This window comes from Podarcis bocagei (assembly GCF_964188305.1).
Source record: "Podarcis bocagei genome assembly, chromosome: 17".
Lineage (NCBI taxonomy): Eukaryota > Metazoa > Chordata > Lepidosauria > Squamata > Lacertidae > Podarcis > Podarcis bocagei.
Window position 1 is genome coordinate 41,356,507 of NC_138143.1, and position 20,711 is coordinate 41,377,217.

The 20,711-nt window shown below is 41.8% G+C and overlaps 1 protein-coding gene across 3 annotated transcripts; it reads left to right on the forward strand.

Annotated features, from left to right (window-relative positions):
• The first annotated feature begins 492 nt into the window (after positions 1–492).
• GDAP2 (ganglioside induced differentiation associated protein 2) lies at positions 493–19,953 on the forward strand. 3 transcript variants are annotated; one of them, XM_081176649.1, is made up of 14 exons: positions 493–599; positions 2,242–2,542; positions 4,935–5,074; positions 7,021–7,174; positions 9,402–9,490; positions 10,695–10,771; positions 11,966–12,125; positions 13,659–13,809; positions 14,337–14,413; positions 15,220–15,296; positions 16,576–16,715; positions 17,134–17,188; positions 17,633–17,780; positions 19,288–19,953. In XM_081176649.1, exons 2-14 carry the CDS (start codon positions 2,370–2,372, stop codon positions 19,398–19,400), a joined length of 1,554 nt encoding a protein of 517 aa, XP_081032775.1. In that variant the 5' UTR covers positions 493–599; positions 2,242–2,369; the 3' UTR covers positions 19,401–19,953. The 3 variants fall into 3 exon arrangements, with proteins under 3 accessions (XP_081032775.1, XP_081032773.1, XP_081032774.1); XM_081176647.1 differs by having other exon boundaries at positions 17,633–17,776; XM_081176648.1 differs by having other exon boundaries at positions 502–605; positions 17,633–17,776.
• Positions 19,954–20,711: the final 758 nt, after the last annotated feature.

Genomic DNA, 20,711 nt, shown 5'->3' on the forward strand with positions numbered 1-20,711 from the left:
GAGGGGTAGAATTCAGGACAAATAATAATAATAATAATAATAATAATAATAATAATAATAATAATAATAATAATAATTTTTATTTATACCCCGCCCTCCCCAGCCAAGGCCGGGCTCCGGGCGGCGAACAACCAATAATAAAAACAGCCATAAAGTCCTCCTTGAAGGAGCAGGCGAGTCAAACTCACACCCCGCCCCCATTTTGAATTCGAAGCCGACGCCGAATATGGCGCGCTCCGCCTTCCCCTCAGGAGGGGCTCGGAAACAAAACGTCCCGGGGGGGCTCCTTTCGCAGAGAGAGAGAGAGACCCCCGCGCGTTTGCAGGGGGTCGGTCTAGATGACCCCGGGGTGGCCCCTCCGGTCGCCTCAGCGTGGCTCGTTCCTCGCTGTCAACCTCCCTCCCTCCCTTCCCTCCTCCCTCCAAGGCCAAAGAGCGGCGGCGAGGTGGCGCTTGGGCCGGATCGGGGCGTTGACCGGAAGGAGGCGGCGGCGGCGCCTTGTGTTTCGTTCCCCCGTCGCGTGAGGGAGAGGAAGGAGGGCTGCTCCCAGCGGCGCCGGGCCGGGACGGGCGGCGGAAGCAGCAGCAGCAGCAGAGACCGTGAGTGTCCCCCGCGGCCGCCGCCGCCGCCTTCTTCCCTCAGTCAGTCAGTCAGTCAGCGCCGCCGCGTCGCGTCCCCTCCCCTCCCCCACTGGGCTTCCTAACGGCTCCTCTTCTTCCTCTTCTCCCCTCACGCGCCTCAGTTACCTCAGGAACCCGCCGAGGGCTCTTCCGGGCCCGCCGGGCGCCGCTTCCATTCCCATCCTCAGCCACCATAATAATAATAATAATTTATTATTTATACCCCGCCCATCTGGCTGGGCTTCCCCAGCCACTCTGGGCGGCTTCCAAAAAAATATTAAAATACTATAATACATCAAACATTAAAAGCTTCCCGAAAGGTTTGATCATCCTTGTTATTTAATAAATCTGTCTCGGGGCAGTTCACAACGTAAACAGAGGCATAAATATAAACATATTATTATTATTTTGTTGTTTTTTAATAATATTTTATTAGGTTTTAACAATAGAAAGGTTTAGAAAAATACAAAAAAGAGAAAAAAATACAAAGTACAAAAATACAGACATTAAACACCAGAAAAAGAAAAAAACACATATAAAAGAAAACAAAAATTCCCTCTTTCTTAATTTCCCCTCTTTAATTAACTTATTTTCACGTCTCCCATTTTTGTATCCCTTTTAAAAATTGGTTCAGCAAATTCATGTCCTATTAGTCTATCTATTATTAATCCAATCGTACATTATCATTATCATCCTCAGCCACCATCCTGGTTATTTAATAAATCTGCATAGCGCTCTATGCATACCGCAGGTCTCAGGGCGGTTCACAACATAAACAGAGGCATAAATATAAACATAAACATATTATTATTATTATTATTATTATTATTATTATTATTATTATTATTATTATTATTTTGGTGTTGTGAACTGCCCTGAGATCTATAGATGAAGGGCAGCAATTCAGTGCCTGATTGTTGTTGTTTAGTCGTTTAGATTTCCACCCATTTGACCATTGTTGTTGTTTAGTTGTGTCTGCCTCTTTGTGACCCCCTGGACCAGAGCACGCCAGGCCCTCCTGTCTTCCACTCCCTCCCGCAGTTCGATCAAACTCATGCTGGTAGCTTCGAGAACACTGTCCCGCCATCTCGTCCTCTGTCGTCCCCTTCTCCTTATGCCCTCCATCTTTCCCAACATCAGGGTCTTTTCCAGGGAGTCTTCTCTTCTCATGAGGTGGCCAAAGTCTTGGAGCCTCAGCTTCAGGATCTGTCCTTCCAGTGAGCCCTCAGGGCTGATTTCCTTCAGAATGGATAGGTTTGATCTTCTTGCAGTCCATGGGACTCTCAAGAGTCTCCTCCAGCACCAGAATTCAAAAGCATCCATGATACAGGCTCTTGCCTGTAATCTGAAGCAGCAAACCTGCTTCTGGACTACATTTTCTGCTTCTGTGAGAGCAACACCTAAAGGGCTTCTTGGAGACTAGTCTAGGAGTAAATAGTATTCCTGAAATGGCATCATGTGGGAGGAAAACTGTGCATCCCTGAATGAGCGTTTCTCTAAGGAAGTGCCCTTCGGGTTCTTACAATTTTATTATGAAGGAATCTTTTGTCAAAACACACACACACATCTGTTTTTTCCAAGCTCACACAGCACAATGATTTACTGATGTGCTTTTTCACAGGAACTTTCATCTCCGTTTTTAACAAAGAGCCCGAGTGTCTGATTGTGGTGTGTCCAGAATACCAGCAGGACTCAAGTAGGAGTGTAGAGTGCTTATGAAGTAAACTGAACCAATTGCCAATCCCTTCCATGGATCCTTTGGGGGCTCCTTCCAACTTTGTGGATATTGATGGTTTGCAAGGCTGGGCTGATCTTTATGTGGCTGATCAGTTGAACTCTTCAGTTCCAGTAGAAAAGACTCAAGTTGATGCTTGCTCACCCTTCCCATATAGGAAAGACATCAGTGAAAAAATAATATTATGGTAAGCTTGCGCATCATGATTTTGAAATAATTGCATTCTTTAACATAAAATGCTTCGGCATTATGTGACTCAATGATTTTTTGGTTTAAACTTTGGCTGATATTCACGGGTGAGGTGGTTTAATAAAAAAACATCCTGAGCACTGACTTTTGTAGAACACTGATTACCGTATTTTTTGCCCTATAGGACGCACTTTTCCCCCTCCAAAAATGAAGGGGAAATGTGTGTGCATCCTATGGGGTGAATGCAGGCTTTCGCTGAAGCCTGGAGAGCGAGAGGGGTCCATGCGCACCGACCCCTCTCGCTCTCCAGGCTTCAGGAAGCTATCCGCAAGCCTTGGGAGCCAGTCTCCCCAGGCTTGCGGAGAGCTGCCTGCATCCCGAAGCCTGGGGCGCGCTGTGCAGCGCGCCCCAGGCTTTGGGCAGCTCTTTATTTCTTTATCCCCCCCCAAAAAACTAGGTGCACCCTATGGGCCAGTGCGCCCTATGGGGCGAAAAATATGGTAGATTTGCTTTAACGGGTAAGAAGTTCAGCATATTTGTTTCATTTAGTAAATGAATGTTTCTGTTCCACCCTTCTAACACTCATGTACTTATTTACAAGAATTTAAAATCAGACTACAGTACAATTATTTAAAATAGCTATAATAATAAAAATATATAAAATGCGCAACAAATAAAATAGCACAACATTAAAAGTCCATTTCAAAGCAACAACAGCAGTGATAATGGGTAAAAATGACTTTAGGCAAAACACTATATCCATATGCCATAATCCTAATATGTCCAAGGTGCTGTTGAGATGTCTGTCAGCTAAATCTATCTGGCTAGCAGGCATGAGAGGACTTTTCTGCAGTAGCCCCCTGGCTTTCGAATACAACCCAAAAGTTAAGCAGGCCCCGCCTCTGTTATATTTTAAATGTGCTTTGAAGAGAGAGATTTTTCTAAGGTCTTAGGTGTTTAAAGTGTGGTAACAAATACTGGGACCAATTATCCATTGCTGGTTGTAGTCATTGCTGGTTGTTTATAATGAGACTTTTCCCATTTTCATTTGATGTATTTTCTTCATTGTACACCCTTCATGAGATTTTTGTCCTAAAGACCACATAGAAGTTTAATAAAAATAAATGGATAAACCTGCCAGAACAAAAATGTACAGTATTTACAAGCTGGTTAAAAATGACCAGAGAAGAAGTCATCTGCACTGGAGATGACAATATTGGTGCAGCCCCTGAAAAAGGCTGTATCTCTTGTAGCCATGACCTTTGCCTTGTAATATGTGGGATGCAGAGAAAGGCACCAGCTTTTGATTTTAGGGAGTGGGATGAATGGTATAGGAGGAGGCAGCCCCAGGTCTAAGTCATTTAGGGCTTTAAAGGTCATCACCAGTACTTTGAATTGTGCCCAGAAGCAGATTGTCAGTCACTGGCGATATTGCAAGATAGGTGTAACATGATCCCATAGACATGCGCCTGTTAACATCCTTGCTGTTGCATTCTGAACCAAGTGTAGCGGAAACCTCTTCTTAAAAATATTCAGTTATGAAGTCACGTGGATATCACTTGCATATAAATTTCTGCTGTTCTATAGATGTATAATGCCCTGAATCTTCTTAACTGTATAGTCTGTACTAATAATGAGCACAAAGCAGAGGTAGAGGACCCTATGGCCCTCCAGGTGTTTTAGGACTACAGTTCCTTCATTCCTGACAACTCACCATGCTTGCTAGGCCTGATAGGAGTTTCTGCCCTACAACATCGGGAAGGCTACAGATTCCCCATCCCTGGTGTAGAGTTGGTATTAAACCTTTGAATTCCATGAGCAAGATGTTCAAATAACTCTTCTCTAATTTCCCTTTGTACGGTTACATAACTCTTAACTTGTAAGCACAGTGGAACCTCAGTTTTTGAACATCTCAGAAGCCGAACAATTGAGAAGCCGAACGTCGCAAACCCAGAAGTAATTGGCTTCCGAGGTGCGTTTATCCATTTTTCAATGGATTCTGCCGACTGCCCATTGATCCCTGGTTTTTGAACATTTCAAAAGTCGAACGGTCTTCCAGAATGGATTACTTTCGAAAACCGAGGTTCCACTGTATTGAAAATGAGGTTATGTCTTTCCATTGTATTCAATTCCTGAAAAGTGATAAATTGACATACTGTGCACTCCATGACTAACATGAGCACTCACCAGAGACGTAAATATAAATTCTTCTATTACTGCCTTCTTAATACATATTAGGAGAAAGCTGATGGGAAAAACTTAATGAAGTATGTTCTCTTTTATAGCCATGCAGCAATAACCATGTAACAGCTCTGAGGAGCTTCCTGTGTGTGTGTTGTGCTTCTGTTTTCTTCTCTGCCGCCTGCTGAATGGTGGTGATTTTTCCTCAGGAGGGGGGATGTAGCACTGCTGAACTGCACAGCCATAGTGAACACCAGCAATGAGTCTCTCACGGACAAGAACCCAGTTTCTGATAGTATCTGCACACATGCGGGACCTGACCTGAGAGCTGAGCTACAGAAGCTCAAAGGTAAGTATAGTAAAGTTAATCCAATTGACTTCAAAACATTCCCCTTGAACCAAAAAGGGGACTGCACTTTGGTTTTAAAAGTTCATTTCACAGTAAAAAAAAATCCATGAACAAACTATGCTGTAAAGTTAAAACATGTCTGACACAATGATCATGCTACATATGTATAAGACAGAGTAAACAAACGTTTGGCATATTTTAAATTTTTTTTTTAATTTTTCATATATTTATCTTATATAGTAACAATTCAGTTTATCAGCTACAAAGGTGATAAAAAGTAACAATACAATAAAATTAGAAGCTGATAAACATAACTCTACAAAGTAACCAAGAGTACAAGCAATTCAAAACGTTGCACAATCGTATGCTGTACCAGGAATTAGCCCATCACCCCTATTTATTCCAGCTGACCAAAAAGGTATCTTGTCTCTAACTTTGTTCTTTAAATCTGATATATTAAGTTAATTTTGTCACTGATGCATATTTGCTTACTTCATTATACCGGTCTTTGATGGATGGAGCTGTCTTTGCTGTGTATAAAATTATTCCAACTGTCAACAAATATGAAATTAATTCTGAGCCCTCTTACTGAGCTTTCTAATTAATTTAATAAAAACACAACTGGGTGTAATGGAAGCAAATATTTGGAGGGATGATTTTTTGAACAGAGAATTTGGTCACTGATAAATGTTTCAGGTTACAAAAAATACATATCTGAGGAAGAATTAAACTTGCAGCCCAATTCTGTACCAAGAGTTTACATACAGAAAACCACAACATGAGTAAATTATAAATAAACTACATCAACGACTGTTGTGTGCATTGTGTGTACTACTGTACCATTTTACAGGGCTAACCAAACTCTTCCCCTACAACAATATCTGATTTAGAGAATAGCTTCTGAATTCAAAGTATGTCTCTCTCCTCCTCCCCCTTCCCCCACCCCCTCTTCAAATTACAAATTGCACAGCTGAACTTCCTCATAAAATAAGCAAGGCAATAAATTTCTTTAAAATGACCAAAATAAAAAAATTCCTTCCAGTAGCACCTTAAAGACCAACTAAGTTAGTTCTTGGTATGAGCTTTCGTGTGCATGCACACTTCTTCAGATACACTCATGGACTTCCATTTCATGCGGCTCAATGTGGTGCCTTCCATGGTTCCAGTTACAGATAGGTAGCCGTGTTGGTCTGCCATAGTCAAAATAAAAAAATTCCTTCCAGTAGCACCTTAAAGACCAACTAAGTTAGTTCTTGGTATGAGCTTTCGTGTGCATGAGTGTATCTGAAGAAGTGTGCATGCACACGAAAGCTCATACCAAGAACTAACTTAGTTGGTCTTTAAGGTGCTACTGGAAGGAATTTTTTTATTTTGACTATAGCAGACCAACACGGCTACCCATCTGCAACTTTAAAATGACCATTAGCGATGCAAGAATGAATAGGTGGTGATATATGAATAAATCATGAAAAACATTCACGGCAGATCTTTATAAAATATTGCAACACTTGTTGTGATTTACCAGACTAGGTCTGCCTCAGACCATTGCTTATAAAGTTGGTCTGTCAGATTTCGACAAAACTTAGTTGCAGGTAGTTAAAAATAAAAATGGAAGCAAAAGCTTCCAGATTCCTCTTCCGCCTCCCCCTTTACCTGCACCAGTGTAGGGTTGTGTGAACCCAAGGCTTGTACCGACTTGTTCTGTCAACAAACCATGGCTTATCTCTATGTCTAACTGAGACTTCTCTGTACCCAGCTACACAGCTGTGCATGCTGCTTTTTACTCTTACCTAGGTTTGGCAGGAAGCTTGGATATAATATGGAGAGCTGTTGTGTGTTCCCAAATCCATCCGTAAAAGAGGATCTCTGTGCTAAGCCTAAAATCCTTATATTTCAATTGCTTCAATATTACTTAGCTCATCCTGCTTTGTTTTGTTTTCCTATAGGCTGCCGGACAGGAGAAGCAAAGCTGACAAAAGGATTCAATCTAGCTGCCCGTTTCATCATTCACACTGTGGGTCCCAAATACAAAAGTCGATACAGGACAGCAGCAGAAAGCTCCCTGTACAGCTGCTATCGCAACATTCTGCAACTTGCAAAGTAAGCATGTGTCTGCTTGTGACAGGCAAGTACCTTGTGAAACACACATACACAAACACATACACAAACACAGCAACAGTGCATGTAAAATTTTGGAATGTGTAACTAGTGTAAAGGTATCTGAAGAAGTGTGCATGCACACAAAAGCTCATACCAATAACAAACTTAGTTGGTCTCTAAGGTGCCACTGGAAGGAATTTTTTTATTTTGTTTTGACTACGGCAGACTAACACAGCTACCTACCTATATCTAGTGTAAAGAAATAAGTTTTATAAACTTAGCTATCATACCGTAACATCTTGGATAGCTTGTGAAAGTATACATGTCAACATCTAATCCCCTGGCTCTCCTCATCCAAACATATATTTTCCACGTGCTTTAGATTCTTCCGTTCCCCAAATTCCAATATTAGTTGCTTAGTAATGGGGGTAGATGATGAGAAGCACTACATGCCATTCCAAGGAACAGAATGCATTGGAAGGCCTGGTTTTATGTTTTTATATGGGTTCAAAGCCACCCAGAGTAGCTGGAGCAACCCAGCCAGATGGGCAGGTTATAAATAATAAAAGTATCATTATTGTTGTTGTTGTTGCTATTACTATTATTACAAAAGCACTTGTTAAGTATAAATTCTTCTCTGGCGATCACTCGTAGCCGAGTAAGATTGTCTTCCATGAACAGCCTTATAGCAGTGAGTCTACGTGACTGTGGAGGCCAATTCTGGATCCACACATCCTTCCACAGTGGGACATAGGTTTCTGGGTGGGAGGGGATCATGGTGAGGGTGCCTTCCGAGCATGCCTTCTTCTTAGCACATTTCTCCCTTTCGTCCTGAGTTTGAGTGACTTCAAAGCCCATGACACCTTTGGTAAAGGCTGTTCTCCAACTGGAGCTCTCGCAGGCCAGTGTTTCCCAGTTGTTGGTGTTTATACTACTTTTTTTTTTTTAGATTTTCCTTGAGAGAGTCTTTAAACCTCTTTTGCTGACCACCAGCATTATGCTTTCCATTTTTGAGTTTGGAATAGAGTAGTTGCTTTGGAAGACAATACTCGGGCATCCACACAACATGACCAGTCTGACAAAGTTGATGTTGAAGAATCATCACTTCGCCACTGGTGATCTTTGCTTCTTCCAGTACACTGACATTAGTTCGCCTGTCTTCCCAAGTGAAGTGTGAAATTTTTCAGACACCGTTGATGGAATCTTTTGAGGAGTTGGAGATGGTGTTTATAAGTGGTCTGTAAATAAATAACATAATAAATTGCAACTGAGGATCAGTTCAGAGAATGACTATTAGATTAAGGATGCAAACTGACATCATTTACTAAAAAATTCTACTGTTTCCTTTTCACCATCTTTTCTATTGCTAACCTGCTTAACACATCTCCTATCTGATATAACCCCAGACATGTTTTGCAGACTTCTACGGTGTCTTCATGTGGATTTTATCTTTGTGAGGTGGAATAGTGGTGAATGGTGGCAGCTCTATGTGGTTTTTTGTCTTGCCCGATGTCTGAAAATTTGTTTAAGATCACAAGCACTGTCTTTCTTGTCCTGTGCAGAATATTGGTTTGTTAGGTGTCTCACATCTAAAACTATGGGTTTGTGTGCAAAATTACATGTTGGGAGGTATGGGACCTTCAGCGTTACAGCCTCCTCAGTTGTAAACCTAGGCGAGCTCTAGGGCTACATCATCTTTGTCTAAACTGTTTATGCTCTTTGAAACAGTAAAATGTGATCCAATCTTCACATCTTTTGGCATAGTTTACACTATAGCTCCTGCCTGTGATCTGAAAACCATGTCTTAAGAAGTAACCAGCAAATATAAAACATCCAATGATACAGAAAACACTTAAACCTCCTTTGTCAAGAGCTGTTATAACAGCTATTAGGAGCAGTGGGGGTTTTGTGAAAATTTCAATAGAATCTCTTCCCGCTCTTAAAAGCTTTTGGAGAGCAAAATCTATCCACAGCATGAAGCAAAAGTATAAACATCCACAATCATGTTAGTCATGGGCACCTATTATGGATTAAGCCATCTCTGTGAATCCTTTTTACTATTTGATTCCAAATTTGGTGTTGCTCCGGTAGTTTTAATGACCACTGTTGGACCACTACAACAAATGCAGCCTATTCACACAGAATAAGCTGACATGATCCTGCTATGACATCAGTTGCATTGATTTGCTTGTGATGCTTACGCTTTTCATTATCCTTCTGGCTGCAGGGAGCAAGCGATGTCCTCAGTCGGATTCTGTGTGATAAACACGGTGAAACGAGGTTACCCTTTAGTGGATGCTACCCACATAGCGCTGCGTAAGTCGCCTTGAAAGGATCTTTGCTGGATATGCAGCTTCATCTACATGCATTGTGCTTTGCTAAGAACAACAGAGCAGGATTTGTGATTATTTTGGTCATATATATTTAGGCTTAGTTGCAGTTGAATATTGGGACTAGAGGGCTGTGGCAAAGGGTTCATAGGGAAATACATGTTAATCTAAGCCACCTTAGGTCTTCAGTTGCAAAGCTTTCACTTAAGTCAGGGGTCAGCAAACTTTTTCAGCAGGGGGCCAGTCCACTGTCCCTCAGACCTTGTGGGGGACTGGACTATATTTTTAGGGGGGGGAATGAATGAATTCCTATGCCCCACAAATAACCCAGAGATGCATTTTAAATAAAAGCACACATTCTACTCATGTAAAAACACGCTGATTCCCGGACCATCCGTGGGCCAGATTTAGAAGGCGATTTGGCCAGATACGGCCTCCGGGCCTTAGTTTGCCTACCCATGACTTAAGTTGTCATAGTGTAGAAACTATAAGAATATGCAAGTTGAAATTTGAGGAACTAGTAAAACAGTGAGGCAGGTGACTTCCCCTTTTGGTTGCTAGGAATGCAGTCTGCCTTTATTTGCAGTTGGCGGCACAGCTGTCTTGATGTGGTGCTATGTTGAAATAGGTTGAGAAAGATGGTAATGTGTGGTTGAACTCCCTACAGCCCAATTCAAAACATAATTACTGAAGTGGGGACTATATTGCAATATTCTGACTGCAAAGGCCCTCTCCAATCCCCTGCTCCACTTCCCTTAAGACTAAGTTGCAACCGGCTGTCCATACATTGAAAAGTGCAACTGTCTTTTCAATTAGAGAAAACAATTCTAATGTTTTACAACAGCCCTTGTGGTGAAGTAAAATGAAGGAGTTGTAAAGGACTTTCACACAAGTTTCACTAAGGGCTATAGGTACTTGTTTTCCTATGTACAGCATTCTTCTGGGAAAGGCATTCATTGAGACTGAGAAAACGAAATCCCAAACCCAAAGCTATTATTGTCAGGAAACCCAAACACTACCACAGTATATGTGGTCAACAAGGATGGGCAAAATAACTAATTAAATTAGATCAATTAATAACATTAAATAATGGCATAGAAAAGGGTAGTCTTATATTTTCCATCAACATGGGTGTCTGTTTCTTCTCGTTTTGTTGATTTCTCCCTCTTCCTCCCCCCCCCCAATTGCAGGAACCGTCCGGCGATTTTTAGAGGTTCACGGGGAAACTCTTGAAAAAGTGGTGTTTGCAGTGTCTGAACTTGAAGAGGTATGTAAAGTACTCTGTTTATGTCTGTAGGCATTGCTGTGCTGCTGAGCTAACCCAGTCCCAAAACCCTCGTGCCTTGATCTCTATTTACTGCTCTCCACTCCAGTGATTCGATTAACTTCTCGTTGAAAGGTACACGAGAAGCTTGGTATCAATACCTTCTTATTCCTTGAGACAAACATACTCCCAAGTTGCAGTTTCACAGTTCTTCTAAATAGCCTCCATCTCATCTGTGCAATTTACGTGTGCAAAGTACTAATCTTGAAAGTTACCCTGTGTGGCTGCCAGGACCCATTTCCTCCCCCAAGGCCACTTTTCCAAATTGCAGCATGAAGTTTGGGGCAATCCCGTATTCACTGCCACAGCTCTAGTGCTGGAGCTGGACAAAAGTGCTGGGGTTTTGATTTGGCTCTGCACTTAAAGATACATTCCCAGTGCTCCAAAAGGGTGGAACCAAGCCAACAAACTCACACACCCCTCTCCAGCTCAGAGGTGGAGATGGCAGTGGGAGCTTCCTTTGATTCTGTGCTTGTGAGGTGCTCTATGTTCCTTGGAAGCAGAGACACAAGCCTGGGCTCTGCACTTCAGCTTGAAGCTAGAAAGGGAGGTGGGAGGTTTATGGTACACCTGTGCTTCCAAAGCAATTTGGGGAAGGGTTAAGGGCTGAAGTTGATCCCTTCTTAGCACTTCCAGAACACAGCACAGCTGTTCATAGCTGGGTGAAGCTTACTTTGCTTGCCACAGCAAGTATTCTGCTGCACTCTGGAAGCAGAATTCTGGCACCTGCCTTCCACAAAATGTTGCTGCATAAGAAAAGGATGAAAGGCTTGTAGGGATCCATCTATTGGACTCTACTGCACATCAAATCCACAGGTTCCCCATCCCTAGCATTAGGGCATAAGGATAGGATGGAGATAAGTGAATAGATTTATTGTTTCAAACTTGTATTAAAACTTATTCTCTACATCCTAACCTTTCTGCATATGTCAGATGTTGAAAGAAAAACGATGGAGGTTGCAACTTTGTTCCACATGTGGGAGAACTGTAGATCTTGACTAACCAGTCAGTGTGGTGCTATCATGATCTACCATGTAAAAGAATACTAGGGGGCATTTAATTATCTTTGTGACCTATTTTCAACTTGCCTTGAAAACTAGAGATCTAAAGCATTCTCAAACTTTCCCTTTTTTCCAGGATACTTATCAGAAGTTGCTGCCTCTGTATTTCCCAAGGTCTCTAGAAGAGGAGAAAAAGTCCTTGCCTTTTCTTCCTGTTGATATTGGCAATGCTGAAGGGGAGCCGGTCGTGCCAGAGCGTCAGATCAGAATTAGTGAAAAGCCAGGTGTTTCTGAGGGTGAGTTTGCAGAGTGTGTCCAGAGAGCCTTCTGCAGAGTTAGGATAGACATCATCTACAGAGCTAATGTAGTTTTCCTCAAGACATGGGGAGAGATAGGTATTCAAACTATAACTGCTTTTCCATTTGTAGCTGAATGGGTGAGAACAAGGTCAAGCGAATTGTCTGTGAAGCTGATATAAGATAGGATTAGCTCCTGCCCTTTGACTCTGTTTCGGCTTCTGATGCCTGGGAGCAAATTTTCTGTGGCTCTGGATCTGTGTAAGTGTATAGCACACTTAAAGCTTTCAGATCTTCTGTGGAGGGGAAACCCCCTGGAAATACAGTATTTTATTATTTCCCCATAAAAGCAGACCCAGTCATTCCTTGTCAGAGGAAGGCATCTAATGAAAAGTGACTCCTTTCATCAGTGTTCAGAGGCACAACTTGGCCTGAATTGTCCTCTCCTCACTGCTGTGGGCAGAGTCCTCATCCAGTTTTCCTCTCCTTTTTGCCAATAGAGCTAGATTTTTGGTGGGAGACTGGAGCTTTAGATGCAGGGCTTGACTGACCTCCTGTTGATCTTTACCTCTTCTCCGCCATCAAGATCCATATGCCTGACACCAGTCAGTTACCACTGAAGAGGAGGAAGAGGGCAGTCTCAGAACATACATCACTTGTTGTTCTTCTACATCACCTTAGGCATGCACACAAACGCATATCAAGTACAAAACAATAATGAAACAACTAAAAATGGTTAAAAACAACACAAAAACCAGAAGGTGGGTTTTAAAAAAGAAATGTGAAATAGACATCCGTGGTAGAGATCTATTTATCCAGCTTGGAAACCTTGTGAGTAAAAACCAGCACAAACCTGTGTGTGAAAGGCTATCCATGAAGTCTTAGAAGAGCAGTCTTGCTTCTTCCATGACAGTAGCTTCATCAGATTTCCATGACTGGAAATTCCATTATACCATTATTAAGTCTGGTCCAGACGCAGTTGGTGGCTCATCAACCTCCTGGCAGAAGTTATTTATATCCATCCCAATCTGGCTTTGGAGCAGAAACTGCCCTGATTGCTTTGGTGGAGGATCAGGGAATGGACCATCTCTGGATTAGGAGCACATGGTCATGATGGTTCCAGTCCTATCCAAATGTCAGCTTTCATAAGGTAGTGCTGGGCTGCCTCCAGGTTCCATCTTCCCTAGGCTTTCTTAATATATACATGCAAGTTCTGTAATTAAGGCTTGGCTAAGACTTCACAGAATGCCTCCTATCTTCAAGAAAGTGCACTCACATGTTCAGTGTTCTGTTTTGGCTCTGAACAATTATGCCTAGCTGACATACTTGATGCTTGCCATATGGTGAACTCTGAGTGCCACACTTCATCCACTTGCTTGCTTTGCAGAAAGAGTTACTGATGAATTCATAATGCAATGCAATATAATCTCTCTCTATCTCCTGTCCATTAAGTCTCATTGTTTTCCTGGACTGGACTTGTATTGTGGCTCTACTTTGGACAGTTACTTCATTGTTCTTGCACATCTTTGGCAGATAATTCTGATGAGGAAGGCCTGGAAGCAGACTTTTCATTTATTGGTTCCCATGCTTTTGCCCGCATGGAGGGAGATGTTGATAAACAGAGGCGTCTTATCCTTCAAGGGCAGCTCTCAGAGGCAGCACTACAAAAGCAGCATCAGAGAAAGTAAGAAGTTATTGCAGATGACTGTTCCTATTGTGATTCATTGTGTTTTGAACTTCAGTTCTATATGCCTGGGAGCTGTTACACTATGCGTGGTGTATTTTAGCAGATTGAGAAACACATGGGGAATTTTTCCTCTTGTGCTGGGAGCTTTAGACATAGCTTCTGTGCTTTTTAATGGAAAGACAGCAGCTCAGCTGCTTATTTTTGTTTAATTATTTCCAACTTAATCCCACACTGCTCCATTTGCGTTTTCCTTTTGGATTATGACATCGTATAACATAATAATAATAATAATAATAATAATAATAATAATAATAATAATAATAATAATAATAATATCTTTATTGTCATTGCCCCCTCTCGGGGACAACGAAATTACTTACAACGAAATTACTTATCATGTGAGAAGTATGACAGGTTTGTTTGCTGTATTTGTCTAATAATATGTCTCTGGAGGTGGTCTTTGATAGCTAAACATGACAACCAGATCAGTCCAAGTTCTGAAACCTTATGTGGTTGCCTTCCAGTTACAATCGCTGGCTTTGTCGAGCAAGAGCAGAAGACCTGTCTGATATTGCGTCCCTTAAAGCTTTATACCAAACTGGTGAGTTCAAGGTTGCAAATTCTAATTGCCCCTTAACTCTTCCTTGTTGAATATATTGCAATGAAGATATACTGTGATAAAAGGAAGTCTCCATGTCTTAATGCTACACTGTACAGGAGAATCCAGCCTTTGAAAATTATTTTTAATTTTGTACACATAAATAAATTGACTTAGTCAAAGATTGGCAAAAAGTCATACAAGAAACTCATAAGTCCTTCAGTAGAGGATGGCCATAGACCTGAAAAGGGCTTAAAACAAGGAGCATGACCTATACCAGGGGTTAGCAAACTTTTTCAGCAGGGGGCCAGTCCACTGTCCCTCAGACCTTGTGGGGGACTGGACTATATTTTGAAAGAAAGAAAAATGAATTCCTATGCCCCACAAATAGCCCAGAGATGCATTTTAAATAAAAGCACACATTCTATTCATGTAAAAACACCAGGCAGGCCCCACAAATAACCCAGAGATGCATTTTAAATAAAAGGACACATTCTACTCATGTAAAAACATGTTGATTCCCGGACCATCTGCAAGCCGGATTTAGAAGGCGATTGGGCCGGATCCAGCTCCTGGGCCTTAGTTTGCCTACCCATGACCTATACAGTCCCAGACAACTGTGGCCCTTGAAACAGTGCCCTATGAAGTGAAAGCTAATAATTAATTTAATAGTATTGCTCCCTCATTGCTAAAACCATGTGTTTCTGAACTACCAGATTTTAGGCTGAGCTATATTTCTGCTCACAGAAGTGGGGGACTTTAAAGTTAAAGAAACCTTTAAAAGTTTCTGATTTTCATTCTATTTGTAGGTGTTGATAACTGTGGTCGTACAGTAATGGCAGTGGTTGGAAGGAATATTCCTGTAACTCTAATAGACATGGAGAAGGTGAGATCCTAACAAACATAAAAATTATTGGTGATTAAATAGTAAATTTCTCTTTGGATACAGATTTATTTATTCTTTTGTACATTTATATCCTGCTCTTCATCCCTAAGAGGATTTCCAGAGCACATGACAATTCATTTCAATTCAAAACACATTAACATATCCGATAAGGCCAGGCTAAGAGCAGCTCTGGACCTGGTCTTTAACTGGGAGTACAATTCCACCAGCATTTCCATTACTTCACCTAAGTTAGATGGGAAAGGGTAATAGAACTGGCTGTCATTAGTATGTTGACAGATCTTTTTGCAGACGTAAACAGGCATATACAAAGCATTTCTCCACAGGTAGTGACCGGCCAGTAGACTTCATGGTTAAGGCTGCGTTATATGCAGGGCTGCCTCTGAAGGCGGTTCGGAAACTTCAGCTAGTGAGAGTTGAGCAGCCAGTTTGCTCACTGGAGCAAGACGGTTTGAGCATCTTACACCGATCCTGGTCCGACTGCACTGGCTACCAGTTAGTTTCTGGACCCAATTCAAAGTGCTGGTTTTGACATATAAAGCCTTAAACAGCTCACGACTGCAATACCTCAAGGACCGCCTCTTTCCATATGAACCTACCCGGACCTTGAGATCACCTTCTGAGGCCCTTCTTCATGTGCCTCCTCCTCTAGAGGTTCAGAGGGTGGCAACACGAGAACAGGCCTTCTCTGCAGTGGCTCCCCATCTGTGGAATGCTCTCCCCAGGGAAGTTTGCCTGGCACCTTCATTATACACCTTTAGGCGCCAGGCAAAACGTTCCATTTTTAACCAGACCTTTGGTTGACCTGATCAACATCCTATACCCTTTTAAAATGTGGCTCTTTTTGGGGGAGGGGGGTTATTGGGTTAATGTTTTTGTTTTTGTTTTGTATATTTTGATGTTTCTGAGACCTCCAGGTATAGGCCAGTATATAAACTCAATAAATAAATAAAATAAATAAGGGGAAATTGAAGCTTCTGGTTCAAGCCTACCACTTTGTTCATGATAACTCAGGATTTGTTTTGGGTGAGAAAGGAATGGCATCTTTTGTTGGGGAAGAATTTATTGTGAAGCGTTCACTTTTTTCTTTCTTGAGAGAATCTGTTCTCATATGTAAGTGCTGCATATTCAAAAAGTTTGAAAGAACTTTTTCCTCGCTCCCCCTAAAGTTTGCTCTGCTTTTAGCCGTATTACTCATGCAAGGATAGGTGCTGCAGTCCTCTGCTGAAATCTGACATTTGTGACTTTTCTCTTTCTCCAGGCACTCTTGTACTTCATTCATGTAATGGACCACATTGTAATGAAGGAATATGTCATTGTGTATTTCCACACGCTCACTAATATCTACAATCACCTAGATTCCGATTTCCTAAAAAAACTCTCTGACATTGTCGATGCCAAGTAAGTATAACTCGGAAAGGCCCCAAAGCCTTTCTCCTTACTTCCCTTTTGGATCAAAAAGCATCACAAAGAAACTATTTTAAAAGGGAGTGGGCATGGAGACACAGTGTGTTCAATGAGTACGGGAGGCTTAGTTTCATAATATGCCCAGTCACTCGTGTGACACAGCACCTTTGGGCTGCTAGAATAAGCTTCCTTGGCTTTATGAAAAAAGCATGTCAGCTGTCATGAGACTACTCATTGTCTCTGTAGAGCTTTCCCACAGAAACAATTCAGGTCAGTGCTGCACATACATTAATAAGTTGCGGGTTGAAACAAGTGCCCTTTTTTACATGGAGCAGATTGCTAAGAACTTGTTTGATTTCTGCAAATGTTCATTTAAAACTTGAGACGTTTACTGCTCTTGTTGTTAACCTAGGTACAAAAAAAATCTGAAGGCCCTGTACTTTGTCCATCCAACGTTTCGCTCAAAGGTGAAGTATGCCCTACTCAACGGGGAAATTGTACATTGTAGTGGGTTCGGTTGTAGTGAATGTGTGGGATCCCAAAATATGGGGCATAATCAGTTTGTACAAGTCCTTTGCATGCTTCTTCTATAACATGAGCTGACTAATTACGTAGCAAGATAGGAATCAGGACCACTGTCATTTGGATTGGTTAGCTCTTTCAAGCTTTTCACCCAAGCCATTTAGATACCTGCCCCTAGGGTGAAGGGTGAGTAATTACTAACAACAACAACAACAGTAGTCTTACAGAATGCTATATTAACATTGCTAAACTAGCAATCTGAATTGTGCACACACTTTTACCTTTGTCTGCTGAAATGGTGAAGGAATTGCTAGATTGTTAAGATTGAGACTCTGGGCAGTTATTGACAGTTTTTCTGGTAACATTTATTTCCCATTCTTGTCTATTAGGTTTCAACGTGGTTTTTCACAACCTTTACCGTCTCAGGACTAAAGGACAAAATCCACCACGTGGAAAGCCTCCAACAGTTGTTCGCAGCCATTCCACCTGAACAAATTGACTTTCCCCCGTTTGTTCTTGAATATGATACTAGGGTAGGTGGCTTCAGGCACTACTGAGTGTTTGCTTCTGTTTCTAGTCTGTATGGAAGCAGCTGCATACAGCAAACCGGGGGGTGGGGGTGGGGGTGGGGGGAGCTTTCCTTCCGCCTGATTTAAAAGAAATCTGAGGGGATTGCTTTGGAAACAAGAAAAAGCTTGGAAACTAACTAAATCTGTGAAAGGCTTGAAGCATTTTCTCTAACGGAAAGAGCTTTAGCTACACTACCTTAGTAAAACTGAAGTGAATATTGGTTTAGGTGTTGTGCAGTTCTGAGAAGCCCACAGGCAGCAGCTGGTATATGGAACAAAGAGGAATGCTTATCATGAAATGTTTGACATATGTGGTACTTAAATCATCTTGAGTTAAGTCCTCACTTTCAAAAGATTGTTGAAGAGAGCATGATCTGCAGTACACTGGGGGCTGAGGAGGAGAAAAGCACCCAATAGCCATGAAGCAGCTTATCATGGCTTCTGTTATAAGGCACATGTCCTCTAAAATCCTAGCTTCTGGTTTGTGCAATAGACTCCTTAAAGTTGTATGCCAAGAGAAAATCTTCCCCCACTCTTTAACTTGTTCCATCGCCTAGTTCTTTCCTTCCAAGTTTGCCTAAACTAAGTTTGTGGGCTTCCTTACTCACAATCTCATGATTTTTTGCAAGTCTACCATAAAGTTTGTGTGGGAAAGATTTATAAGCCAGCCCCCAGCAGATTACACTGTATTGTTCAGTAGGTCAATTCTTATGTTACTTTTTTCAACGTTTAGATTACTACCTTTGTTACAAACATGAGAATGACTGTATGAGAATACAAAAAATTACAAAAAAAATAAAAAATGTCCAGTAGCACCTTAGAGACCAACTAAGTTTTGTTCTGGGTATCAGCTTTCGTGTGCATGCACACTTCTTCAGATACACTGAAAGAGAAATCACCAGACACTTATATATAATGGGTGGGTGGTTTTTTCTCAGAAGGGCAGTGGGACTTCTCTTGATTCGACTCTCAGAACAATTCGAAAACCAAGGCACGGCTTCGGATTGGCTGCAGGAGCTTCCTGCAGCCAATCGGAAGCCGCGCCAGACATTCGGCTTCCAAAAAATATTCACGAACTGGAACACTCCCAGGTTTGCGGCATTCGGGAGCCAAAACGTCCCAAGTACCAAGGCGTTCGACAACCAAGGTACGACTGTAGATCCACTCTTTCAAAAGCTTTCCCTCTGTGTGAGTTAGTGAAGTTTTTGCGGGGTGTGGGGGGGGGGCGGTTAAAGATCCTTGAGAGAAACATTTGGGATGGTGGCTACCTTCAGAGTCAGAGTGGTGGCCCTGCACATGGCTGACATGTCCACTTCCACAGATTCCCTTGGAGAAAATGTTCCTTGAAAGGAAGGGAAGATTGCCCAATTCTGGGACAGATTTTTCATTCAGCAAGATTTAGGAAGATTTGATTTGTGTTTTACATGTGTATTCACTGTGCCATGTCATCTCTGTCTCTCGATCTCTCTTTGTAGGAAAATGGATCGTATTATTCCTATCCGTCTTCTCCAGACCTCTGACTCTGCAGCTCTGCCCTTTCTGGTTTCCCAGCCTCATGAGATGCTGCTTGCCGTACATTCTGAGCTGACCCAGCCTATTCAGAGAGATCAGAGAGAGGAGTTTCCTCCCACCTCTGCTATTTTTTTACAATGGTATTTGCAAGGACACGCGCAATCTAAACTCTCGTCGCAATGTGCTGTGTATTTAAGCATCAGTCCAGTGGAAAAGTTGATTTATGAACATGAGCATAGATCTCTCCCCCCCTCTTGATTTCAAGGGTTTCTCTCCCACCCCCAGCGAATGCCATTTTCCCAAGAGATCTCTGAACCGTGTTTGAATCTGATCTCTGCCAAGTTCTCAGCAATTCCTTCAGTTATGTGTGTTGGAGTGGCTTGGAGGAAAAGATACAGTGTTCTAAGGTCTTCTCGCTTTGAGTCCACCTTCAGTGGTGACACAGTTACAGAATTCCCTGTAGAAATTTCTGCAAGGCACTGTTTCAAGCCCTACAGCTATTACAAAGTTAAGCATCATAAATGCTACTTAGCTAGGAATCTGACGGTCTTGTCTCTCTTTTCTGGATGATGTGAGATGTAAGGATGCTGCTGCTTTTTCACAAAATAATAAACCCGAAGGACATATCAGCAGTGTCTCCTGTAGTTCATGCTACTTGTACACTTGCATTTGAAAGAACAAGATGTGTGAACCCTGATTATCACCTGGACTACATAATCTCCATTATGATGCAGATTTTTAATCATTAGAAGTAAACCATGCAACTTTTGTTTTGAAAACAAATTATTTGGTAGTGGCGTTGTAAAATTGAATCTATAACTTCTCTTGCAGAACCTTACAGCTTTCATAGTTGCTTCATCTGCCTTCTTACATTTTTGAAGCGGTGGATCCAACGATTCTCTAAATACTTAACCTCAGAGGAAGTTTTAGATGAGACACTGGCTGAAAAAGGCGGGAGGATGAAGAAAATATTCACACATGAGAAAGCAAGTGAAGTTTGTAGAAAGGAGAGAGGTGAAATGGCCCTGGTTGAATTTCACATTTCTATAATATAATCATCCACATTCCTTGCCTTGCTACTATTTTCTGCTCTGTTCTTTCCTATTTGAGAATAATTACACCGTATGGGAAGATGTGCACCAGATAAAACTGCAGTAGCTTACTCTGGTTTAGATACAAGGTACACAGCATGGGTATGTTAATGGATACATGCCTACATGACCCATTAAACTGGTAAGCAAATGCAGTTGATTCTCATTTAAAAACAAACCTCTAGGAGGTTCTGAAAATGCGTCTCTGCTGTTTCAAGATTCAGATTCACTGAAAAACTAGTAAAAGCAGTGGGCAGATTCTGAAGGAAACTATCTAGAAAGGTAGAACTGAAATT